The 21,060-nt window shown below is 39.0% G+C and overlaps 2 protein-coding genes across 8 annotated transcripts in view; one reads left to right on the forward strand and one right to left on the reverse strand.

The window, feature by feature from the left end:
• The window catches only part of LOC134295586 (uncharacterized), a 252,270-nt gene that overhangs the window by 38,114 nt on the left and 193,096 nt on the right, over positions 1–21,060 (forward strand). The window lies entirely within an intron of this gene.
• cep170b (centrosomal protein 170B) overlaps positions 75–21,060 on the reverse strand; it is a 92,741-nt gene continuing 71,755 nt past the window's right edge. The window contains exons 13-21 of one of the 7 annotated variants that reach the window (XM_062968547.1): positions 20,438–20,684; positions 16,010–16,169; positions 14,793–14,816; positions 11,396–11,434; positions 8,987–9,130; positions 7,722–7,810; positions 7,527–7,620; positions 7,039–7,090; positions 75–6,254 (exon numbers count right to left, since the gene is read on the reverse strand). In XM_062968547.1, the coding sequence (XP_062824617.1) occupies positions 6,013–6,254; positions 7,039–7,090; positions 7,527–7,620; positions 7,722–7,810; positions 8,987–9,130; positions 11,396–11,434; positions 14,793–14,816; positions 16,010–16,169; positions 20,438–20,684 (1,091 nt within the window). In that variant the 3' untranslated portion in view covers positions 75–6,012. Of the gene's footprint in view, positions 6,255–7,038; positions 7,091–7,526; positions 7,621–7,721; positions 7,811–8,986; positions 9,131–9,864; positions 9,955–11,395; positions 11,435–14,792; positions 14,817–16,009; positions 16,170–20,437; positions 20,685–21,060 lie in introns of all 7 variants that reach the window. The other 6 variants (XM_062968551.1, XM_062968546.1, XM_062968548.1 and 3 more) reach the window with 6 other exon arrangements.

Genomic DNA, 21,060 nt, shown 5'->3' on the forward strand with positions numbered 1-21,060 from the left:
ATTGTCTTCCCAACAATGAAACACTCAAAAAGGACTCCAGAATTCTGTAACACACATCTATATCTATACATAAATTATCAGAAAAAACAGAAAGAATGATTTATTATAGCAAATTTATGATAAAATTATATAAAATAACCATTTATTTTGTTTCGAAAGACATCCACATCATCACTTGGGAACAAAAATGTACAGATAAATTGCCTATCAACCAAACAAAATAAATTATCATTAACAAAAACAAAAAACAAGGGAAAAGGAAAGCCCCGCTGTCTATGACTTGGGGTAGGGGAAACAATGAATCTTAAAATTGTACATCATATTTTGAAGGGGCATGTGGAAATGAAAGAAAAGAGAGACCAAAAAAAATTCCCTAACTCCATTTAAACAGTTTAGACTTCTACAAAGTTGAATTTCAGCTATACTTTCATACAGCTCAGCTTGCGTTTGTGTAGCATGCAGATGGAATGGATGATCTTGTGGACATATTTGTGTGTATTTTTGAACAGCAGAAAATATTTTCAGCAGCATAACAACAGCAGATTATTTAGGCACAATTCAGCACGGGGCACATCAGAAAGTGAACAGGTAGTTAATGTACTTTTTACAGCTGCAAAAGTCATGTGTGAATTTGCTGGATTTGAGAAAGAAAACAAACAAACTTCGCGACCATTTAACAAAATAAAAACTCAGTAGCATCTTGCACTTGTACATCTTTTTTTTTTTAAAAAAAGAAGGTTATCTGTAAACATTCAGAGAAAACATTGTCAGTAATTTGTTTCAAGATGACTTAGAGCCACTCACTTCCATACATGTTAACCCATTCTGGACCTACACTGAGGGCTAAACTGCACAAGACAGACAGCTTGCAATGAGAAACTGATAGCACTTTAGATGTCCAGTGATAGGATTTCCACACAGCTTCATGCATAAGGGATAAGACTTGCAAATGAAGCCCATGTTTAGCTTTAGGTGACCCTGAAAAAGGGCTCCTGATGGCCAATCTTTTGCAGATGAAGATCATGTTTAACTTCTGATGACCAATCGTAAAAGAAAGCTGATCTACAAGATACTGCAATTAAGAAAAGGTCTATTAGGACAAATACATATTTCATCACTTAAAGGAGCACTGCTTCTAGATGCAGAGTTGACAATCTCTTGTAGTTTGACCCTCAGTCTTTAGAAAACCACCATCCGTTCCAACTCATGCAAAGACTCTGACCAGTATAAAACTGGCCCTTGGTTTGCCACTTAATTCAGCTTTATTGCCAGCAGTGGCATAAGAATGACACCACATTATTTTCTCAAAGAGGATGAGCATTCTTTCAAGGATTTACATTCATTCTAGTATAATAAAACAAGATTTTTACAATGACCATGAAAAGAAAACTTTCCCTGTCAAGCTTATAGAACAAAGCCTGAATTCTTCAGAAGGAATCCTGAGGCAACCAGACACCCAATTCACCACTGAATTTCAATGGCTTTTTATTCCCCTGAATCACCAGTCAAATGTAGAGATTTAATTTAAAAACAAAACATGCAATAACACAGACGTCACTCTCTATCAGCTCCAGCTCCATGTGGAGACATGAGAGAAGCCTCCCACAAGGATGGTAAAAACATCAAAAAACATCTGGGCGTCCCCTGGCAACGTCCTTGCAGACAGCCAATTCTCTCACACCAGAAGCGACTCAGGTTGCTCCTGACACGGGGGGGAAAACTCTCAAAAAGAAAACCAAGTAAACCTTGAACAACAAGAAAGTCATGACCTTTGAAATAAATTGGATATGGATCATTCAAAAGTCTCAGATGAAGGGTTAATACACTGCATGCAGTGTACAGATGGAAAAATATATGTTTTACAGCACAGATGGGATATCTTTGGCCCTCTGGATGCCTGGGCCTACAGGTCCCATTTATTCATCCAACATGGCCAACAATAAGGTATAGTGGGAGTTGTAGTCCAAAACATCTAGCAGGCCAAATGTTCCCCACCCCTTTAGAAGGACTCAAACCAGGGAACGATTAGAGTCCTGTGGCTTCCTCTTTGGCTTACCTGTATCTGACAAAAGACAGACCAAACTGAAATAGAGGACATACAGGCATGGTTTGGATTGATACATGATGCTGTGTGCAGTGTGACAGTTGGATTATATCATTATCACTCAACAACCCTAACAACCCTCCAGACTCACTGAATATTCACATGAGAACATACTATGGGCATAGATTCTAAGCACACAAAAGACCTCAACCTCAAAGACTACTTCAGAGATGTACACAACAGAACAAACATGTAATGTTATTATCTATTTGTTCTGATAAAGAACTGGGTGCGATCAAGGTTCTGTAATCCAGCCACCCTTGTGCCCTGTCCATCTGAAATAAGTTGAACAACTCTTGGCATATTCCTGAAGAAACAAATCAAGGATTATGAATGAAAGATTACCAGGTAACAACCCATCAAGATAAAAATAGGTGGATACTGTTATGAATTTACCTTATTATGGCCAGCTTTAAATTCATTACAAAATGAAGTGTTTAAATATGTAGTTCATAAATTTACTATATGCCACTGACAACAGTACAGCCAGAAAATAGCTTACCGCATTTGGAGGGGTGGTGGTGGTTACAGTGTACTGAATCTCCCAGGTAACTTAACAGATGCTGGGATTTGTAGTCCAGCAATGTCACGTAAGTACCATATATGGGATTAAAAGTGGGGGAATAAATGAACCTGGAGCTCTGCCTTTTAGCAGCCATGTCCAGCTAATAAAAGCACTGATGTTATTTCAGCTCCTCAGAGCCATGTACAGTTGGCCCTCTGTATCCACAGATTCCGGATCCATGGATTCAACCTTGAATGACTCAAAAATATTCGGAGACAAAAATCCAAAACACAAACATTTTACATAAGGGATGCCATTTTACTATGCCATTGTATATAATGAGACTTGAGCATCCATGAATTTTGGCACCGATGGTGGTTCAAGAACTAAATCTCAGGAGATATTGGGGGGCTACACGTCACAAAACAAAATCCATTTAAATGGGCTGGACTTTCCATAAGGAGTGTTTTCCTCATCTGTCAGGATAGTTTGACGTCTACTATCTTAGATTATGGAAGTTTAAAGACAATGAACTTATTTTCTCTATTAGAGACATACAGACTTCATCCACCTATCCTAGGCCCCATGAACTAACATACCGTGTTTCCCCGAAAATAAGACAGTGTCTTATATTAATTTTTTCTCCCAAAGATGCTCTAGGTCTTATTTTCAGGGGATGTCTTATTTTTACATGAAGAAGAATTCACATTTATTATATACTGTACAGTAGTTGTCATCACAAACCAGCATAACCAGACAAACTGTGAATCCTATCAAGAATTTCTTGTCACTACCATTATTTCTATTTACAACACTCTATGGTATGTTCATTTACCGATCCTGCATGCTCTGGTGTTCTGTTAGGCGGGCATGCTTCCAAACAAAAACTTTGCTAGGTCTTACTTTCGGGAGAGGCCTTATATTTAGCAATTCAGCAAAACCTCTACTAGGTCTTATTTTCTGGGGATGTCTTATTTTAGGGGAAACAGGGTATCTCTCAACTACAGAAACCCTTTACCTGCTACAAATCACCAATTAGATAATAGAGAAGCCACTTCTTTGGACTACAACTCCCAGAATCCTCCCACTGGGTCAATCATTGGCTATTCTTAAAACGATTTACTTTCCCTCACCAAAAACTGTCTTGTCCTATTGATCCATGTCTACCTTGCCTCAAAGTGACTCTCCAAAGTCTAAGCAGTTTTCGTTCCAAAAAGTGAGTTTTCTAGTCCTTGGCTTTTTCAACCATGCTATCTGGTATTGTCTTTGCTGGAGAGGCCAAGATTGAACCTTGGAATGTCTGCATACTTACCATCTACCCTGCCAGTGAGCTATGGCATCTCGAGCATATTCCAAAAAGCTCAGCTCAGCTTAAAACTAGAGAAGTCACCTCCATTGATGATAACAAGAATGAACAACTTGTGCTCCCTAATCACTGAAGCCACAGGTTAAATTGCTGGAGATACTATTTAACAACAAACCAGCACTAATTTGGCAAATAGAGGTAGAAAACCATTTTTTAATTGGGAAACAAATCTGATATTCTAACAACAGACATCTTAGAATTGGTGCAAAATTATTATTGGCATTAGGCTGAATCTTAACAGTCAAATCATACAGTAATACTAGTAATACTGTATTTAAACATCCCCCCAACATATTTAATTATCCTAAACCAAAGAGAGGTCACACATTTGAATTCAATAGTATCAAGATGGCACCAATATTGGAAAAGAAGTGAGGCTTAAGCCATTGCTTTAACAGTGATTCACCATCCATGCTTTGCTTGTGTACCCTTGACCCTCAAAGCAAATTTTTCATTCATTTTGGTGCAAATGATTTGAAGCAACAATAGTACACTGAGTACTGAAGGAAATAAGTTAATCAACATCAAGACAGAGTATACACTAGGTTGAATCTATGAACCCCACCTAAGGAAATATTGGGTGTAATATTTCTAAGATCTCTGGGCTTTCATGTTCCTGTAAGCTATGCAAGGCAAATACTGGAATTTGACCATTATCTCTGATAATGTTTATGATATCTAGTCTATAGTGTGAAAGCATAGATATTGTATAAGTTGCTATGATTGTGTTTGGGCATCTTCCAACTCATGGCAGGTTGGGCATTGGCTAGAGCCCAAAGAGCAGCATGGGGACCACTGGCTCAATGGAGTTGCTATTTTCTTTTTAGCAAGAGGCAACACTAGAAAATGCTTAGTTTGGGCACTTCATACTTACAAGTTTAAGCCTGGCTCGACTGTTAATGCTTTGCCCAAGGTCTCCAAAATCCTGGAGCCAGCAGGAGGTGGAGCTAAACCCACTTCTGCTTCTGCTCAATACAGGACCTCTCTGAGTGGAAGGAGTGGCCTATATGATTATGCTCTTACGGATATCAATCAATGGCATTGAGAGGAATGCAAAGGGCGGAGAAGGGTTATGTTTTCAACCATCTGTCACTGCCCACACATGGAACAATTTCTTTTTACTCTCCCTGAAATGACATGCAGTAAATGAAGACCCTGTTGGTTGTATTAAAAAGAGATTAGGACTACACCAGAGCCTTGTTACACAGCAAATACCGTGAAATGGTTTCAGACTGGCAACCTTGTTAGACAAAATCCTGGTCATTCATTGATGTGTCTCCTCTAGACCTCTATATTTGGAACTGTCAGCTAAAGGAGCATATGGAAAACCAAGATGCAAACTTATTTACTGGCTCTCCGTCATCTGTACTTTTTAATTACCGTTCCCAGAGGAATAGTGAAAGCCATCTGTTTGGAAGGGGAATGAATCAATGTCATCTTTGTTTCCTCCTTGAAAAAGGGATGAAAGTCACTGCTTTTGGAAAACAAATCTTCCTTTGCTGCGTCACTTAACCTGACAATAAAATGTAAATTCTGGTCAAATGAGTTAATGCTCGGCTATTTTAAAAAATAAATATACAGCACCAGCAGCATCCCCCGCCCCACTGTCCCCTGCAAGAAGGTACATTTTCAAAATGGAGCCTCTATACAACTAAACAGGCAGCTATGAACAAGCTAGATACAAGAACGCAGTAGTGTTTCGGCAGTATGGAGTGAAAAATACGCAAAGTTCATTTTGCTATGGCACATTGGAGGAATGATGCATTGGTAGCTTTCTATTAAAATTGGAGTCTGCCTCTATGCTGAATATGTGCTGTTCCACAGTGCTAGTTTCTTCCCACTCCCTCACAAAAGGCATATACAGAGAGCTTCCACTCACCCCACACACAGCATAGATTGTACCTTTTTTTCTCGTTTTGTGCAATGTGTTAGCAATCTAAACAACTGCTCCACGCAGACTTGCCCACAACCACTCGTACACAATACTAACACCACGGTAGATTACATACAAGAGGATAAGCACTAGAAAATATTCCATCAGATGACGTATTTCTCTCCATCTGGAACAAACACAGTACCATCCTGCAGGCTATTAGGAACAAAGTTCGATTTCTGTACATAATTTCTTTTCTTGGCAGGGGATAACGCTTCCAACATGGGCCCTGAAATGTTGTTAGCAGTCCTGACTTTAGCAGCCGCAGATTGTGATGTAGCAGAGGATGTTTTATTATTGGCAAGGATATCCAAGTTTCCACTTGGGTCAATGATAGCGTTTATAACTGCAGAAAAGAAGGAAGAAATCATGATGAGCATTAGTCTGGAATACAAGAGGAACCAGGCACAAAACGTATACGTCTGCTGCTCAGTGCCAGATCTGGGTGCCTTAAAACCTGTATACTCATAGGCAAGCACATGGATGTTGATGATTAATGTGCTTCAAGTTTTTTCTATCTCATGAGGTTTTCTTGGCAAAATTTATCCAAGAGTTGTTGTCCTTGCCTTTCTCTGAATGTGACTTGCTCAAGCGAATTTCCATGGCAAAACAGGAATTTGAATGCTTGTGTCCCAGAATCCCAGTCCAGCACACAAACCATTATATCACATTAGTTCTTAAATGCATGGTAAGGGAACTGCATTTACAGTGTCAAGTTTATTTATTATTTTAGAACTGCCTTTCGTTCATCATAGAACCCAAGCTGGTTTACAGCACTACACCACACTGGCTCTTTCAAACACATGCATGGCTTCTCTTGGATTAATATTATCGTTGAGGCTACGGCCAGCAATGTGAATGCTCTGTCTGTGGTACTTAAATTTATGATGGCTCTTTTGCACACACAAATTTTCACTTGATATTGCAGCCATTAACTACCAGGTTTGCTTCAGAAGTCAGAAATGTAACTTTTTGGACCCAAGCTCCCAGAGTTCCCCAGCTGAAATGGTCATTAGCCAATGCTGGCTGAGGAATTAAGGGATCTATAGTTCATAAAATGATATTCCCAAGCTTGGGGCTTTTGCGTGAAACCTGGTCCTCCTAAATAAATAAAGCAAACAGCAACAAACCTTCAAGTTGTTTCTGGACTCTGCGTAGCTCCTTCAGAATAGAGCTTATCTCCTAGCAATAAAGAACAACATGGTAAGTAACTGGGACATGAGCAATTCAGGAAAAACCCACTAATTAGTTCTCTTCCTTCTCTTGAAATTATATATTTAGTTTCATGCTTGTTCAGCCTTTTTATCCTAAAGACAGGCACTAAAACATAGATTCTAAATCTGAATTTTGTGATCTATTTAAAGCATTTATAACTTGAACTTTTTTTTTGAAGCTTTTTGTAGTAATGCAGTGCAGCTCCTTCAAAAACAGAAAAACGGAAGAGGAAATAACCCAAATCCACAAGAAATCTTTAAATTTCAAATTAATATGCTAGCTACCTAAATACAGCTAAATCCTGCATAAGTATTTATGAACACAAGGACAAGAAGTTCACATTGACAACATCTTCATTTAAAATAAACCCACCAGCACACGTCTTAGCATAAACATACTCCACCTTGTTTGAGGTCTTTAGAATTGGCACTTCGTTTTCAGAATTTATTTTGGCTTCCATCTCTTCCCATGTTCGCTCAGTATTCTGGAATAGAATTCTGATAAAAACATACATGAGTTACAATTTTGTCAAAGAATCGAGTGTGACAGGAAGGGTGGCTAGAATTCAGTGCAGTTTCAATTAAGGATATCCACTCACTTCATTTTCTCTGCCAGGCTCTCTGTGTTTTCCCGGATGGTATGGGATAACTGGGATACTGGATTTAGCATCAAGTTATCAAAGATTACCTGAAACCCATTAAAAAACAAACCATCATAGCAGTGTTTCTTTCCATGGAAATTGGTGTTTATCTAAAATATTACTGCAATATCACCACACTCTTGTGACTAGAGGAATTTTCCACAGCATTTCAACAAAACATCTGCCTTGTGGCTGAGCAAAACAAGGAAAGGCAGATGAGGTTTTCTTGTAGTTATCTCATTGCTAGATGAAAATCTTACATAATAACCTGGGGTGGTTTGGGTGGCATGAGATGAACTCTCACTATACAACCCTAAACAAAAATGCACTCTTCTGATTTTGGAAGCTAACCAGTGCAAGGTTTCGTACATAGATGGGAGATCATTAGGGGATACAAAATATTCTAGGCAAAACTAAAAGTAGGAAAAACAATCTCTGAGTTGGAATGAATCACAAGGACTATTGAGTCCAATGTCCTATTATGCAAGGAATCACAATTAAAACACCACTGAAAGATGTCCATCCAACTTTTCTTTAAAGACCTCCAAGGAAGGAGTCTACCACCCTCAAAACAATCTATTCCACTGTTAAATAGTTACTACAGTAAAGGTGTCCTTCAGAATGTTTAGGTAGAACCTATTTTCTTGTCATGTGAATCCATTTATTCATGTCCCAGTCTCTGGCACAAGAGTAAACAAGCTCACTCTATCTCTTATATGACAATTGCTTCAGATATTTAAAGATGGCTATAATGTTACTTCTCAAGTCTTTTCTTCTCCAAGCTTAAATGCACCCAGCTATGTCATCTGAAGTCCCACCTCATTAAACTTGGTTTATGAGGAATTACTTATCTGGACACATTCCAGCTTGTCAATATCCTTCTTGAATTATGATGCCCAAATCTGGAAAAGGTATTCCAGAGAAAATCTGATCAAAACAAAATGGATTGGTGCTACTACTTTCCTTGATTTGAAGGCAATCCAGCCCAAACCTCCTACCTAAAACTTCTGCTAATCAGAATTCATCATACTAGGATAGATGGCTCAATGGTCTGGTTCAGGATACGGCAATTATGCCACTATAGATACTGAAATGTATTGAAATTCTGAAGAATTGAGCAAGGTAGCATTCTTTTTGGCCTGGAAGCACAGGAACACAAATTTTGGGTAGTCTGAAAAATACATAAAGCTTATTTTCTTAACAAACAATAAAAGAGAACTCACTTCTTCCCTGTTTCTTATCCTTGTTTTTCTTGTGAGATCTTCTTCTCGACTGTCATTCATATTTTGGTCAAAATCATGGAATCCCATTGACCCAGGAGGCACCTTCTGGTAGTTCAGACTTGCTTCTGGTATGTGTTGGACCAACTTAAAAAAACATACAAAAATGCTAAGATTGATACCATATCCCAATTAGGACAAGAAGGAATAAGTATATAGGTTTGGAGAAAGAACCATATATGACGTTCCTCTCAAATACCAACCTTGTTGAAATAACATACTACACATAGCATGCCAATGCTGATGAAAATGGGATCCCCATATCAAATTCTTCCTTTTCTCTTTAAAAATTTAGAAGAAAGTGAGGTCTACAACACAGTTAGGCTTTCCTGAACTCAGTTTCAGTGGTTGCAACTGGCAGGAAATCGGGAAAACTAGTGATATGATGACATCACAATCATGGGCAAAGGTGAAGGCAATCCAATGTAGAATTTGTTATGGTGGAATTATTTTCAGCAGCATCCCCATAACCTCTGTACATCGGATCCTGACCAGAGTATGTCATCCCAAATCCCTAAAGCTTTCCTCAATATTTTCATTAACTTTGGTTAAAATATTATGTCAAAAACTGTCTAACTGCTTATTCTACTCATCATCTTATATTAAATAAACTCTCCCACAGTGATCTTTAGTTTGTGTGCATCAGACCTACATGCACAGTCAGTGACATGGGTAAAGACAATATGAGATGGGTTAGTAGCAATGTGATCAAATGTGCATTGTGTACACCTCTCCCATTCCCCCATGCCCCTACTGAAATATCTAAGTCATGTGTACATTAGCATTTCCATGTGCATAAATCCAATAAACATGGCCCTTACCCCACTACTGAGTTTTTTCAGAAGCTGTGGAGCTGTACTTGACATCCTGCTTACAACTTTACTGTGCCCTCTGGCTCTGCTACCAGGTCTCTGCACAGTCAGTGAAAGTGTGAACAATAAGACAACCTGCGTGCAGCGATATATGCATAGGTTGTTCAAAGCAAGTAGGAATCCTAATTATATAATGTTCTGGATTATGTAGAGCAGGGATTGAGGAATTTGTAATCCTCCAAGATGTTGACTTGTAATCCAACAATATCCAACAACATGTGGAAGCGTTCCTCCCACTTCCAGCACAGAAGTTATATGCATACAGTATGCAAGGTTGCCCAGGAGTTAGTTTGGGCCTGGATGAAAATAACATTTTGCCCAACTCCACTACAGGTATTAGGTTTTTCAGCAATATGAGGTAGCTGAAGATTAGCCTATACATGTGAGACAAGCCTATATAAAGCCTGCCTCAAATTTCTTGCAAAGGAGAACTCTCACGAGAGTCCCCAGTTCTCAGAACATTATACACCTTGCCTGGGACTTTCATCTAAGTCTCTCCTCTCACAGGATTTGAGGTAGGCTTTATCAAGGCCTGCACCATGAACAGGAAGAGTGGCTGCCAACAGTGTTCACCACAGACAGAGCCCCACCACTATTGTTTTCTCATTTGAAGCCATTTCATTGCAAACCAAATGGACTTAACCTAGTAAACACACAATCCTATTTGGTGACACTGCTTCAGTCAAGGCAGCTGCATTTGTGAAAACACCATACTGGAGAACTCAAGAGATTCCTAGAGAGAACACTCCTCTGGGCATCTGTAATTTCTCCAGCACAATTCTGTGGTCAACGTCCAGAAAACGTTGACAGTAGAGAACCTAGAGATTCTTAGAGGGGTGTCCCCAACAGAAAAAAATAGTGGGTTATTGTTGATTCCTTGGTTGATTCCTGTTCTTCCTATTGTCACCAGAACAAAAAAAAAAACCAGAAGATTTGTGGCTGCTCTCCCACAAAGACAACATCATATGGAGAATGTGGACCCTGGCCATACTGTTTTTGAAAGTGGTGCTAATGATAGAGCTCTGGCCATTGCCCTACTCTGCCCCCATTTGGTGATGGGATTTGGTCAGAGATTAACAATTGCATATGTTGTCATATGTGCATTGAGCTTGAAATACATGCATGCCATGCCAATGTTATGTTAAATATCAGGTCATTGGTGATGGAAATGTGTGCTGGAATAAGGAGAAGCTATTCATTCCCAACAGAATCCTTTCATATGCATCAACCTCTTGAACATGGGTTTTAGCAAGTGCAGTGGAAGATGAGAAAAATGCATGCATATAATTTTTAAGCACAGGAAAAGGATTTTTATAAAAACTAGAGAAGGAAAAGGAAAACTGACAAAGCACAGAATACTGCTATTATACAAATTCACAGCATTTAAAAAGCTTCAAATGCATTTCTTAGCTTAAAACCGATCAACATAATAAAGGGAAGTACAGTGAAATGTTTGAAAGTAGTGGGATGGAAAATGCACCTGAGATGAAATTACTGCCCGCAAAGATGAATGAGCAATCTGTATTGAAAATAGGAAGGGAAAGAGAAAAAAAGAATAGAAAAACAGAGAGAGAGATCAGTGCTGATCATAAGATTAAGAAAATCCGCACAAACACATACAGGGAGGAGAAGCCGAAATAAAAAACACAAGATAGTGTCACCAAGAAGGCAGAAGGTAAATCAAAGAAGTAGCAAAGCTGTCACACAAAGTCCCAACATATCCTACAAATGTCCAAAGATCCCTCATACTGAGCTGGATCTATCTTGTCTACAGCTCTCTCCTCTAACTTCCAGGAGTTTCCTGAAATATCTGTGTTTTCTCAACCCTGTGAATTCCTTTTAACTAGAAATGTTATGAATTGAACTTATGAGTGGGCATAACAGTCCATGAAAAGTTATCACTGTACCAGTGAGCAATGGCCACTCACTTCTATGATGTTATACAATATGACCCCCATATTCAGAGGAATGGTATCTGCAGTTTTTCGCTGATCCATACCCACTAAATATGTCCACTCTATGCATTTTCTAGGTTTTTCAATGCGACTCTATGTAAACTTGGCCCAGAGTTCTTTCACTTCAGTAGGGTTCGCTATATTTCAAGGTTTTGCATATCCACACAAAAAAACTGGGAACATACACCCTATAGACATGGGGGTTGCACTGTACATTGATGTGATCCAAAGAGTAAAAGTTGTAGGCATATTCATCTGGTACGTCACTTGGCAAAGAGAAAGAGATTCATGCAAAAAATAAGATGGCTTTTCTCAGTACAAAACACAGCATAAAATTGGTGCACAATTTTGATTGAATTTAAAGAGCAAAATCATTTACTTAGTTACTTATTTGCTTAATTATTTGGATATGTAAGGGTATTCAGCAAAATCATTTACTTAGTTACTTATTTACTTAATTAGTTGGAAATGCAAGGGTATTCAGAGAGAATGTCCTGCATTCGCAAAAACAAATCCAAAAAATGCTACTGAATAGCAGTGGAAATTAATGTGAGTGTCTCTGTACAACTGTTGAATAGCACTTTCATTGTTCTAGTTCCTGCCTATGAAATCCTGAGATTTGGAGTTTGGTGAGAATTCTCTGCATATTTACATTGCCTATTAGAACATTTTAATGCTCTAGTTCTGTAGAGAACATAACTTTCTAGTACAGTAAGATCTGCAGGAATATATTCCCAGCTTGACTGCGGTTATGTGAAATTGCAAATGCAATTGAATGCCATTATATTACCTCATTTCCAGTACTAGCATACCACAGAACTGCACTGAAGGATGAAGAGACTCCTTAAGGTATCCTTTCTAAAAATTTGCTAGGTCCTCTAATGCAACCATGGTAACTTCCAGGGGAAATGTACCATAGAATCACTTGGAAAACCTAGCAAGTTCCTAGATAGACAATTTCCCCCTTGCACGCAAGTAAGCAAAGCCACAGATACGGTTTCCACCACAGTAGAAGATTCTAAACGCTATCACTTAGTAGTATCAAACTATTCTAATTGCACAGAACTATTATGTAGTTAACTCCAAAACTCGGATTGTTTTTGACAGAAAACTGTCAGCTGCTAACTGGGTTCTGGGGCTTAGTCTGCAAAGACCTGGTAACAATTAGATATGTAGCGGGGAAATTTCCAATGCTCAAACATAGACCGCCTCAGACTATTCTTTCCTCCAGACTTCTCCTTTGGCTCTGCCCTGACAATCTGGAGAAGAGCTTTCCAAATTGTGTGCCACAACACATCAATGTTGGCTGCAATGTGTAGGTGTGTTGCACATACACATAACACCAAACGTCTGAGTCTATATGAAATAAACAACAAATAATATATCTTTAAAAATATGAATGAACGGTTTTCATGAGATATGTTGTTTTTCCATATATTTCGTTATTAAAAAATTTGCATGTGTCTTTATCGATTATAAGGGATTGATTTAAACTGGAGTTTGCTAATAAAACTGTCACAAAAATATGCATATCTAAAAAGTATGTCACCAACATTAAATGTTTGGAGAACTCAGATCAAAAGGATGCAACACACAAAGCCATGCTTGAGGGCTGAAGCTTCAATTCAAGATTCAGAGCTTAGAAAAGTTGTTGCTTGAAAGTATAACTCTCAGTATCTCCATGTCGATAGCTACCAAGCTTTATCCACATTCCTTCTAATGTTTTAAAGGAGTCTTTAAAACACAGGGGAGAGGCAATTGCAAGGGGGCATATGCCAATTTCTCCTCCCCCCACCAAAAGCAGATCACATTCTCTTCCCATCAAGCCCAAATTCAGGTAATCCCCAAGTTATAAACAAGATAGGTTCTGTAAGTTGAATTTGTATGTAAGTCTAAACAAGTACATTTTAAGTGTACTTCCATATATATAAACTTTAGTAGCATAGAGAAGCGTGAACACCCTATTGTGGTTGTTTTGCTATCTGTGCCCCTGTTCAGAAGATTTCACCTCAGTTTCTGTCCTTGTGGAAAATTGGATTTTGAAAAAATTGGCTTGTTGTGGAAACAAGGATGGGTGAGAAAGCTTCATTTGAGATACCATTTTCCCATGATAATTCTTTCAGGAGTGAATTTCCCTTCTGAGGGTAGATTCCTCTCATTTCCTGTTGTCTTACCCCCGTTCTTAAGTATAAGTCATTTGTAAATCAGATGTTTGTAACTTGGGGACTGCCTGTACCTTAGTCTGAAGCCTTCCTAAATGGCAACAAGAAGACATATCTCTTCCCTTTGTCATTTTGAGAGTCACTTTAGAATAAAATGGAGTCATTCGGAAGTATACAAAATTTTGGAATGCTAGTGAGGATTATTTATTTTTTGCAAATTTTCATGCGTTTTGGGGAGCTTTCTGGGTAGCTTTAGGGCAAAGATTGCCTGAAAATCATGCTAGAATGTTTTCTTTTAGAATAAGAGGCTGGCCGGGGGGGGGGGGGGGGGTCTTTGGAGGACTCATAGGGTTCAGGGACCAAAAAAGTGGGGTTAAGGGACAGAAGCAGCCTGTTGGTTGAAAGTAGCTAATCCCTGCTTTAAAATATTGTGTTTTATTGTACTGATTAATTTAAAACAATCATATTTTAACTGGCATTTCTACAGAGTCCTTTGAACACTACTTTTCTTATTGTAGCCTTTCCAGAAAAACAGGAACCTCTTATCTATATCCAATTAGATTGTCTTATGATGGCAGGTGCTAAAAGTTTCAGTTTCATCTACAAGCATTTGGTATTTCATCCAGATTTGGAGGCGTGGGGGTGCAAGGGAATTTGCATGTAAGCAACGTACCACATTACACAGACAAACAAAGAGGTCTACATCTCTGGCTAAGCTATGTTGTTGGTGGAGGTGCAAGTCTATTAATATTTTACTTACAGGCAGTAAAAGGTCCATGTGAAACTGAGAGATAAGAGGGGAAATCATTATATGGCAGCTCCAAACAAGACCAGCAACGTCTATGTAATTTAACCTCAATGTTATCTAGTCTCTGCTGGCAAACTATATTATCAGACCCTCATTCACCCCATCTTAGCCAACAGTACCGGGCTAGAGAAAATGTAGTAAATCCACAGGCAAAAGACAGAAAAAAAACATTTGAAGGTAGAGTGGTACAAATATGATTTGTTATAGTGTGATAAATTCAGGCTGGATATACAGTAAGTCCACAGAACAGGCAGATTGTTGCTGTGTGCCTTTGAGGTCGTTTACTATTTACAGTGAACCCAAGGTGAACATATCATGGGGTTTTCTTGGCAAGGATTGTTCAGAATTTGTTTTTGCTTCCCTTTGAAGCTGAGAGAGTGTGAATTGCTAAAGGATCGCTCAGTGGTCTCCAGAGACACAGTCCAAAGCTCAAACAATTACACTATGTTGGCTCTCTAGATATTATTAGTAGACATGTATTAGACTCAGCTTGGAGTTGGATTTGCATACTTCACTTCTATAATGCTGGTATGGTACAACTATTGTTTGGCCAGGAATGTACATCTTTACTTATTCCATTCTCACATGCAAGAATTAGTCATTTCGGGAATGTTTTCCCTGCTCCATAAGAATATAAGAGTTACTGCATTATTTTTAAGCATTATTAACACTATGGGAACATGCTGGATGTGTGACTAACCCCCTTTCCATTATGTGCCTCATTCAATATGTATATTCCAAAAATCGCAAAACTGAAAAACCTCTGGTCCCAAGCATTTCATAAAAAAGAAGACTCTACCTGCAGCAATGTCATGTCATGAATTTCAGGAACGGGATGTTACAGGGAAAACTGAATGCAATAGAACAGTTTTTAGTAATAGCTCTACTTCAACTTTTATTTCCCCATCAATCTAAGAATTAGATGTGAGGTAAGGTCACCTAAAACTGATTTCACTGAATTGAAATGGCCCAACAATTGAAAAGTGGCAGAAGTTTCTCCTTGCCAAAAAAAAAAAAAAAAAAAAGGTTAAGTAGATAGAAGTACAGCAGATAGAAATTCTGAACCCACAAGGTCTAAGTAAGAATGGAATAGTCTGTGTCCAAGAAAACTTCCTTTTGTGTCTTCATTTTGCATGCACCCACTTTTTACTTGTATGCAGTCCTCTTACCTCTTCCCTTGCTGATATAGTAGAAGCAGGGGTGTTAGGCACAGAACTCTGGGAGGTGCTTGGTCCCGTTCCAGATGAACTCTGGGAATCTCCATCTCCAGCAACATCATGAATCTCTCGAGCAAGAATTGCCACATCCTTCACCAAAGTCTGGCTCAACCTGGAAAAAACAGCATGAAAAGATCAAGGACTGATGAACATTTGGCTCCATATCACAGCTTAAAATATTGGAAGAAATTTGTTTCTTCATTGTGTACTTACTTGGCATTCTCCAACCCAACAACAATTTTGCCTGAATACTGCACAACAAAAATTGTGCAGTAATACTGCACAACAAAAATTGTATATGAGCAAATTCCAGAACGAACCTAGCCATTTTGCATTAACAAATAACTACATGGTTTTGTTTGCCAGTCTGTTGTTTTGTGAACAATATTTCCATTGTGTCATACTTATGTCATTATTCATAGACACTGTTAGGAAAAGTGTTTGTGTGTAAAACAATTCCCAGGCCTCAAACCATGTGTACTTCCAAACAGAAAAATCCAGAACACTTTTAAGATGTGTGAATTCCTGGTGAAAAATGTACAGAAATAATCGTTTTCTCCACAACAGAGAGAAAATTGTGGAAACTATTAATCCTTGTGTGATAACGAAATAGTCAAAAACAGGTTAAATATCCCTTATCTGGAAATCTAAAATACTTCAAAATTGTCATGTGGGTGGTTGAGATAGTGACACCATTGCTTTCTAATGATTCAATGAAGACAAATTGTTTCATGCAAAAAATTATTTGAAATATTGTGAATCAAATTACCTTGACGCTATGTATATAAGGTAACTATGAAACATAAATGAATTTCATGTTTAGATTTGGGCCCCATTTCCAATATATCTCATTATGCATATGCAAGCATTCCAAAATCTGAAATAATCTCACATATGGAACACTTCTAGTCCCAAGCATTTTGAATAACGGATATCCTATATTAGCATTCTGACTTCGCCTCTTATTAGTTTGGCATGGTTGTATGGCTTGCCAAGGTTTCAAGGATCAGTCTGACCCAATCCAACCGCTAACCATTATTTTGGAACATAGATTGAACCCAGGATGCTCAACTCTAAGAGTTATGACCCCACATTCTATATTTCTGGCCATATGGAAATCATAGCTCTAATACCTCGCACCTGTTTTGGTATAAATCACCTTACATCTATTGACTATGAGCATCAATGTGCCATTATAGTAAAATAAGCTTCAGTATGTAATGCGATCCTAAGCTAGTTCAACTTGATGTCATTTGTACTGTTCTTATTTTTTGGTTTGTTCGTTTAAATTCACTTCAAAGGGTTTCGGTTTTTATCGTGGATTATCCAACAGATGAAATGATTTTGAGTTTATAATTGTCATTCTTTGTTTTTAAACAAATAATGAATTACATGTCAATACAGTTGCATGGATTCCTGTTTGACAGGTTTTTAATTGTTTGGCCTTTCATTCCCTTTTTTGGTGAACCATGATGCTAGAAGCAAAAGCAACATCCTGTAGTTGTCAGCAGGTTGGTCTCATTCTGTGAAAATTATCATTCTCTCTGGAATAAGGAAATACAAGAAGTGGGCATTATATCCTAATCTTAAACACAACCACAATCTGAACCCGGGCTGTGGCGCAGGCGAGAGAGGAAGCCAGTGCAATTAACTGCAATAAATCACTCTGACCAGGAGGTCATGAGTTCGAGCCCCGCTCAGAGCCTATGTTTGTTTGTCTTTGTTCTATGTTAAAAGGCATTGAATGTTTGCCTATATGTGTAATGTGATCCGCCCTGAGTCCCCTTCAGCGTGAGAAGAGCGGAATATAAATGCTGTAAATAAATAAATAAATAAACCTAAACCTCAGTACATACAGAGTTTTTACAGGGTCAAGCAACTCACTAAGGATGCATCTACACTGTTGAATTAATGCAGTCTGATCATTGCTTTAACTGCCATGACTCAAGGCTATGGATTCATGGAAGTTGTAGTTTTATATGTTCTTTAGCCTTCTCTGCCAGAGTGTTGCTGCCACACTAAACTACAACTATCACAATCCCATAGCACTGAGTCAGAGCTGTTAAAGTGGTGTCAAACAGCATTCATTCTGCAGTGCAGATGCACCCTCTATACTTCAGTTCAGTGGTTCTCAATCTGTGGGTCCCCGGGTATTTTGGCATACAACTCCCAGAAATCCCAGCCAGTTTATCAGCTGTTAGGATTTCTGGGAGTTGAAGACCAAAACATTTGCGGACCCACAGGTTAAGAACCACCTCTTTAGTTGATGAACATATTATTTACTTATTCCAGCTGAAGCTCTTCTTCTTATGCAGTGACCAAAATTCGGTACAAATGGTAATCAAAATATGTCTCAGTTGTTTTCTTGGAAACAAAAAGACACACACACGACTGAACCAATATTTGGAACTACATTACTAATTTGCTGACTAGGTTTGTATAGAATTGGATCTTTTTTTCCCCCTACTAACTCCAAATTAAACAAAGGAGGATTTCTTTTTCCCTTTGAAGTCTCACTTGCTATTCCAGGCCGTGTTTCCCCGTTGATTCAGAAACAACAGCAGAAGAGGTGGAAAACTAAGGCTGCAATTACAAAAGTCTTCCTGCAAAATTCAACAGAGGACTAGGCCTCACAATGCCAGAAGAATTCCAGGCACGCATCCAGCTTTAGCCTGTGCAATCCCTCAAAAGCTTATGATAACACTGATTTCTTTTAGGAAGCAGTATTGTTATTTTTCCCCCTTTTGATTGCACACGGCGGGATGCAACGCATCTTTAACCTTTCAGCAAGCTCCATACTTTAAATGGAAAAGCCCTTTTTAAAATGTAGGGCACGGGGTGTGTGAGAAATCTACAAACAAAGGGCATAACGCTAAGTAAGAACTGGCTTCTCAAGCTGCAAGTATTTACTGAACACCAAGCTCTGTGTAATACTTAAATCCCTACAGAGCTGCCAACCCTTCCATGCCCAGCTGTGACATTATCAAGCACACAATGCCACCATCTTCTCCAAACTACAACTACAAGATTTCATAATGCAGCAGTTTCAGGCTCTCTTTCAATACAAAAACATGAATGCCGAATATTTTTGGTGTATATTATATTTAAAGGAAATCTGTGAAAATAATACTTTTGCATGCCTTAGCAACTTCAACAAGATCTTAGTAAGCTTGCAGTAACCTAACATTTGTATTAAAACTAGACTGCCTTGTACTGAGCCAAATCATTGAATTATACTACCAAGTAATACAGTGATCAGGGTTGTTGTGTGTTTTCCGGGCTGTATGGCCATGTTCCAGAAGCATTCTTTCCTGACGTTTCGCCGACATCTATGGCAGGCATCGGAGGCCTGCCATAGATGTGAGCAAAATGTCAGGAGAGAATACTTCTGGAACATGGCCGTACAGCTCAGAAAACACACAACAACCCTGTGGTTCCGGCCATGAAAGCCTTCGACAACACATTACAGTGATCCATCCACATTCACTGGGGTTAGGGGGTCAGGATCACTGCAATAATGGAAAAATCACCCCAAAAAGCTTTTTAAAAAACTTGGATTGAGGGTGAATATTGACCAGTCTCACACTGTAGGACCTACAGATCCCTAGAACATAGATTTCCATCAAACACTCAAATATCAAATCAAATCAAATATCAAATCAAGTCAGACCCACAAATGTGGAAGGCTAACTGTATTACATTATTTATTAGGCCAAGTGTATTAAGTGTTGCTTGGATCCATACTAATTGTTCTCAAAGGAGTTCATGTGGCCTCCTATCTTCCTAAGGAACCACTGTGGTGAAGTGTGTTAAAGCACTGAGCTGCTGAACTTGCAGACTGAAAGTCTCAGGTTCAAAGCCCGGGAGCGGCGTGAGCGGCCATTGTTAGCTCCAGCTTCTGCCAACCTAGCAGTTCAAAAACATGCCAATGTGAGTAGATCAATAGGTACCACTCCGGCGGGAAGGTAACGGCGCTCCATGCAGTCATGCCGGACACATGACCTTGGAGGTGTCTACAGACAACGCCGGCTCTTCGACTTAGAAATGGAGATGAGCACCAACTCCCAGAGTCAGACATGACTGGACTTAACGTCAGGGGAAACTTTTACCTTTACCTTTTACCTATCTTCCTACTTACTCTTTTTTTAAAATCTCCAGAAACTTACCCACAATACATAAGGAAGCCGTCTTTCTGCTCCTTTTTCATCTTTTCTCGCCCCTTATTTCAAACCAGAGAGTAACTCCAGGGATATACATTCCATATTCCATCACATTGGCTCTTTTAAATTATATGCAGTTCCTGTTTTTTTCACCCTTCATCTCCACACCTTCATCTCCAATGACCCATGGCTTGGCTCATTGCTAAAAATTCCACCCTACCTGGCTATTTCTGCAATCTCCGCCGTCTGCGCCATGAAGTTGTAGGGATCGTGCTCATCAAAATCTTCGTCTTCCGTTTCTCTGCTGTTGCTGTGCTTCTGTTTATTCAGCCCGGAGGCTCGGGCCCGGGGCGTCTGGGTGGCTGTTGAAGTATGGGAGCGTTTGTGTTTAGGGGAGCTCTGGTTTGAGCCGTACTCTTCATCGGAAGTGGAAGTATAATCTGAGCCCTGTTGTCGCCGCCTCGAAGCTTATAAAAAATGAATTGGTTTCAGATGGCAGGTGAAGGAGAAGGAGAGGAGAGGAAAGACTTTCAAACCAGCTTCTTAAAAGGAAGAAATATACGCTAATACAAAACAGCCCAAGAAGGAGAGAACTTCTGTGCATAAAACAGAGTAGCAACAATTCTGGATGCTAAAAATTTAAACTGTGGGTGGATACAGATGTTCCCTTCACCATATATTTGATCACACTTCTGCAGTTGGTACTATCTTTAAAGCTGCTTGACAACTGTTCTCTTAAGATACCTGCTATGTGTGCAATAAGCATAATAAGCAGGCTAATGACATTTGGTTTTGTCACAGGCATTATACGCCCATTTTGCTGTGTCCTCTTGAGTTCCCAAT

The sequence above is a fragment of the Anolis carolinensis genome, chromosome 1 (assembly GCF_035594765.1).
Source record: "Anolis carolinensis isolate JA03-04 chromosome 1, rAnoCar3.1.pri, whole genome shotgun sequence".
Lineage (NCBI taxonomy): Eukaryota > Metazoa > Chordata > Lepidosauria > Squamata > Dactyloidae > Anolis > Anolis carolinensis.